We start from the raw sequence: 5,895 nt of genomic DNA, 5'->3' as shown, positions 1-5,895 counted from the left end.
TGTGAAACAACTGAAAATGTGTCATATTCTGGGTTCTTCAAAGTAGCCACCTTTTGCTTTGATTACTGCTTTGCACACTCTTGGCGTTCTCTTGATGAGCTTCAAGAGGTAGTCACCTGAAATGGTCTCCAACAGTCTTGAAGGAGTTCCCCGAGAGATGCTTAGCACTTGTTGGTTCTTTTGCCTTCTGTCTGTGGTCCAGCTCACCCCTAAACCATCTCGATTGGGTTCAGGTCTGGTGACTGTGGAGACCAGGTCATCTGGAGCAGCACCCCATCACTCTCCTTCTTGCTCAAATAGCCCTCGATGCCTTCAGTGTGACTCTACAATTTACATAGTCATGAAAATAAAGAAAACTCTTTGTATGAGAAGGTGTGTCCAAACTTTTGGTCTGTACTGTAACTTTGATATTCTGTAAAACAACAAACTTTAAAATACTTTGTTCTTACTGGTGAAAATCAGATGATCATCTCTGTTTTCTCTCAGGTTCATCACAGTGTAAGCTTCACAGTGAATATTACTCTCATCAGTGTAGTCCATATCAACAACAAAAATATATCTTGACTCCATATAGTGGTTATTTGGGAAAAAATCCAAGGTATTTTGAGCAGTAGGATTATAAAAAGGATATGTGCTAATATAAAATTAAATTAAGTAGCCTATATAAAATTGCAAACATCTATATTGCAGTACTTTTTTACTTAAGTACATAAAAACTCGAGTACTTTTGTACTTTCACTTGAGTAAAATTGAAAAAGGAGTACTTTTACTTTTACTGGAGTAATATTTTACCATATGTATCTGTACTTTTACTCAAGTACTTGATTTGTGTACTTCGTCCACCACTGCTGTAGGCTACAGATCTTTATTGGAAATACTATATTTGGAATATTGATTATGAATATTAAAATATTGTAAATGAACGTACGGTTTGTTTGTATTGTGTATATTTTGACAGTAACATATGTTGTATCAGTCAGTAGTCAATCATTCAATTATTTAAAAATCACTTAATTTATCTGTTTATTATAGAAATGTAAAAGAAAAAGGCTATTCGAACGATATAACTTATATAATGTTAATGTACATTTATATTTTATGCATAATCATGCATTATACAAATACATGAAAAAATAAATCCTCCGCACCGAAAACACAGCTCACTCAAACTTTAGGATGGTTGTATTTATTTATATTAAAGGTTTTCCTATCACATCTATGTATTCTTTTTCCACAGTACAGTAAATGTAAAAGATGTCCTTTTTACTTCTACTACTCCTATAATTATACTAATTTAAGAGAGAGAGAGAGAGAGAGAGAGAGAGACCTGCCATATTTAGATGTGCACATGTCTGAATGCAGGCGCCAGAGGGAATGCACATTTAATGAATAATTGATTGGATTTCCTGACCTTCACTGTCACTGATAGCTCGGGGGATGAACCTTTATTTTATGCATGCATTGTCATATCTTTTCTTTTAATTTCCCCATATCCTGTTATTTTAATGTAGTGCTGTTACTGTGGTATTACTGCGACCCATGCAAATTGCTTTTGTCTTCCCTGGTTTTTGCCTCTTATTATTATGTCTAATCTTCATTTGATATAATCATCTGGATTTGAATCCTCTCCATAAACTGAGCTCTTTCCCCCAATCTATTTTTATTCATAGGTTCGCCTCTTCATATGTACGCCTCTATGTGATTATATTTACTCACTGTTGACTCATATCGAAAGCTTCCTTTTGCCTGTTGTACTTCTTGCAGATAAGTTTGGTTTACAAGAACACGTACGGCTGGAGATGGAGATGATTAATTATAATTTGCACAGACCATTTTTAATTTTACTTAAGCCAGATACTGCATTACATAAGACACTTTTGCTGAAGTCTCTGCAATTTTATTTTAAGCTTAATTCTGTATTACACAATCATATTACTCCAATCAGCCCTTTTAGTAATCTATGTCATTGGTTCTGTGGTTGGACTTAACCACAAAACAGCAATGACTATTCATTCTTTCCACACATTATGTATTTTTAACATATTTCTTATTTTATTTGTGCAGCACATCAATATCATTGTGAAGACGTAATCCAAGGCACAAACAGATATTTGTGACCCTGGAGCACAAAACCTTTCTTAAGTTGCTGGGGTATAATTGTAACAATAGCCAAAAATACATGGTGTGGGTCAAAATTATTGATTTTTCTTTTACATAAAAAATAATTAGGATAATAAGTGAAGATCATGTTCCATGAAGATATTTAGTAAATTTCATATTGTAAATATATCAAAACTTATTTTTTGATTAGTAATATGCATTGCTAAGAACTTGTACAACTTTAAAGGTGATTATATATATATATATATATATATATATATATATATATATATATATATATATATATATATATATATATATATATATTTGTTTTTGCAAGCTCAGATTCCAGATTTTCAAATAGTTGTATCTCAGCCATACAGTGCATCAATTTCAATTTTTTTTCTTTTACTTATGACTGGTTTTGTGGTCCAGGGTCACATTTGAGATATTTCATTAAGGTGTCAACTACATGTGTTAGGTATGTAACATACGTGGTCATGTCCTGAACCAAGTCACTGTCCTTGAGAAGTAAATGCAAACCTGAAACTGAACTTGAAAAGCACTAGATGCCATAAATACTAATGAAAAAGTCTCTCATTTGCACGCACGCACACATAACTTGAGTTCATGAATTGTCAGACCTACAAGGATATATACAGTAAAGTGGGTTTCAGAGAAAACAGGCAAACACTACTTAGTATATACCTTTTCAAAAACTATTTAGTATATACCTTTTCTTTGTGTATGAGTGATTTGTTCTTTTATAATGAATGAATAGCTTTCCTTTCAGTACAGTGTCTATATAGTCTACTCGTGATAAAAGCCTTAAGTAACTGTGAAATTGTTCTATAGACAATGTTAGGCATCCTTGAACATAATTGATACATTCAATAAATCCGCAGGAACATGTTCAGAAGAAGAAACAAATAAACAAAAACATAACCACCTTCTGTACAATCGGTTCAGTTCTTCTCGTTCTGTTTTCATTATAGATTGTTGCACTTTTTTCTCAGAAAGGTGTTGCTTTGAAATACTCCTCAAGCGGAACGACAGAGACTCCTCCAACCCAGTGCTGCAGCCAAACCTGCTGCAGAACCAGCTTCATGAAAAACCAATCGTGTTCAGGGGGCCACTTCTTCATGACAGGGTGCCTAAATAAAGCACACACCAAAATTAATACCTTAGTTGCAAAACACACTGCTTACCCATTATACTCTCAGTAAAAAGGTATAAAACCATCACTGGGGCTCTACTAATATGAACTTTTGAAGTACTAATTTGTTCCTTTACGGTACTAATATGGGGTAAATAAGGTACAATGATGTACCTTTTTAATTTTTGCACCCGAGTCAGCTTTGCACCTTTTTTGAGAAGTGAAATAAATAAAAAATCTACTCTTGGTATACAAGTAATTTATTCTAATGCAGCTGCAAGGTGAATCCGGCTAGACTGTTCCTCTATCAGCAATGCATTTCAGCTATAAAATAAGTAGGTGCACGCTTCAGTTGCATCAGATACAAAAACTATATATAACTATATGAATATATCAATGAGAACAGCATAGAAAATAATCAAGATATTAAGCAAAAATAGACAAAAATCACCAATATTTCTTTACCAACAGACACATACAAACACATACATTAAACATATTGAACATATTAAAGTGTTTAGCTGCAGCCACTGATATTAAAATGTGTGTTGGATTAATACTTTTGCATAATTACCTGGAGAACATAGCCTCTTTGGCAAAGTCAAGCTCCTCTGGTCCCACCTCCACCATTTTACCAGTTAAAGTGAGTCTAGCACACCTGGGGTCCTCAGGGTCATAAACATGCTTCCTGTCGCAGGAAAACATGGCCAGATGATAAATTGCTTTAGAGGATCATTAGAATTCAAAGAAACGTTTTGTTTTGATATGTAAACATGGCTTCTTACTCCAGTTATGTCAGTGTTTTAAAGTAAGTGAACACACCTGCAGAAATCTCCCTCTGCCTCGGAAAATGTCAAGGAGGCAAAAGGGAAGCTGCGGAGATCCGTTACAGTGTCGTCCATCGGTGTCACATAAAAATAAGGAACGCCAGTGCTGTTGTCAGCTGGACCGTCGCTTACAGAGAAAATGTTTCCGAATGGAAGTCCTTTAATCTAAATAGATGATGGGGAAAAAAAGCCTAAATTAAAAACATTTTAAAACATTTGCCTTTTTTTTTTTTTGATTAGATTAGATTAAACTTTATTTTCTTTATGCAGAGTAAGAACAGGGCCAATGAAATGCAGTTAGCATCTAACCAGAAGTGCAAGTAACCAATGAATATAAATAAGAGTAAACCCGTATGTGTGTGTGTGTGTGTGAGTGTGTGTGTGTACAATAAACATTTTTGAGAGACAGGTGCAGAGACCTGCTCAATGCATCTATATATGAATTATGACTAGCTGAATGTCATTAAGACTTTAAAACACGTATTAATTACATTTTAAAAAAATTATTAATTAATTAAATTTAATACAGCAGTTCTCAAGTCTCAACCTTTTGTCCACACCAATATTCGCGTGACTTCTTCCAGTCGCACATCAATTACAGGTTAAAGATTTTTTTCAAAGCATTTTTATTCACAGTGTCTACCTGATAAAGTATTTTAGAGTTTGGCATAACAAAAATAATAATAATAATAATAATAATAATAACATTCATTATAAAAATAGCCAGTGGTTTTGAGATGTATTCATTTATATTAATTTTCCTAGCAATCACTATTAAAATTAGTCTAGGTTTCCCAAGACAGAAAGAACCTGCATAAGCATAATCACACTAACAAACAGCAGATGTTGACTGATTTTTAATGCTTTTTTGTTTTATTTTAAATCATTTCAGTAATCTTGAGTTTTCTGATGCCCCCTGGTGGGCCCCTTGTTGAGAACCACTGGTTTATTTGACAGAAATCTGAACAGAACAGATCAAAGCTTCAAGTGAATTTCGCGGGAAAGTGGATTAGATCCAGTGAATGCAGCATCACCTGCTCCTGGGTGGAGACGGTTGCTAGGTGACCCCAGTCGCTATAGCGCGCCAGGTACCGCGCTGCTCTCGCCGCCTGCTCGTGAGGTGGAGGAGGTGGAGGTGGAGGGATGCTGGACGGCACCTTCACCTCCTCCATTCGGTACGAGAACACACGGGACGCGGATGACACGTCCTCGCTCTTCGATATCTGCTCGGGTTTGTTCTCTGACGCGTCCCGGTACACGGAGGACGGATAGGCTTGTTCCCAGATGCCGAGCACAGCGGGCGCCTCGTCCGAGAGCGTGTCCAGCTCTTCCTCCTCCACCACATCACTGCTGACAGCCCACGAGACCGCGCTTCTGATGGTGTATCCCTCAGACACACACAGCAGCGTCGCTAGTGCAGAGACGAGCTGAAGCAGCTGAAGCAGCAGCATAGCGTTCAGGTTCACCGGCGCTGCGTCGCTTCTTCTCACGGCATGTTTATTTCACAACTGGCCGGAAACTGTTGCGTGTCTGAAACAGCGACTCCGTCTGGACCGCCTGAACACCGCAGCAGCTTGACCTTCATCTCTTCATCTCTCTGCTGTTTTATTCATCACACCGGAACCATCGTTTTCACCAAAATGCTGCAGTAATTTGATAATCAGACGTATCAGATCAGTAAGATTTGCAATGTTTTAAAGAAGTCTCTTCTGCTCATCATGGCTGCATTTATTTTTGTTGTTGTTCAGAAATAAAGCAAAAACGGTAACATTGTGAAATATTATTGCAATCGAAAATTATGGTTTTCTATCT

At 36.3% G+C, this 5,895-nt stretch overlaps 1 protein-coding gene across 1 annotated transcript; it reads right to left on the bottom strand.

The window, feature by feature from the left end:
• Window positions 1–2,408: 2,408 nt before the first annotated feature.
• LOC128019419 (protein CREG2) lies at window positions 2,409–5,612 on the bottom strand. Its single transcript, XM_052605389.1, has 4 exons — window positions 5,118–5,612; window positions 4,079–4,248; window positions 3,831–3,944; window positions 2,409–3,254 (listed from the first exon to the last, which is right to left on the bottom strand). Exons 1-4 carry the CDS (start codon window positions 5,532–5,534, stop codon window positions 3,113–3,115), a joined length of 843 nt encoding a protein of 280 aa, XP_052461349.1. The 5' UTR covers window positions 5,535–5,612; the 3' UTR covers window positions 2,409–3,112.
• Between the last annotated feature and the right edge of the window lie 283 nt (window positions 5,613–5,895).

The sequence above is a fragment of the Carassius gibelio genome, chromosome A9 (assembly GCF_023724105.1).
Source record: "Carassius gibelio isolate Cgi1373 ecotype wild population from Czech Republic chromosome A9, carGib1.2-hapl.c, whole genome shotgun sequence".
In the NCBI taxonomy this organism is placed as follows: domain Eukaryota; kingdom Metazoa; phylum Chordata; class Actinopteri; order Cypriniformes; family Cyprinidae; genus Carassius; species Carassius gibelio.
Note: the sequence above shows the minus strand (reverse complement) of the source record. Positions and strands in the feature narration are given on the sequence as shown.

Bases quoted from the DNA above. Each gene is read 5' to 3' on its own strand.
- LOC128019419 (XM_052605389.1), bottom strand. From the start codon at position 5,534: ATGCTGCTGCTTCAGCTGCTTCAGCTCGTCTCTGCACTAGCGACGCTG. The intron at 4,249-5,117 runs GTGATGCTGCAT...TCATCTATTTAG, and splicing joins CCGTCTCCACCCAGGAGCAG to ATTAAAGGACTTCCATTCGG. The intron at 3,255-3,830 runs GTAATTATGCAA...TGCTTTATTTAG, and splicing joins AAAGAGGCTATGTTCTCCAG to GCACCCTGTCATGAAGAAGT.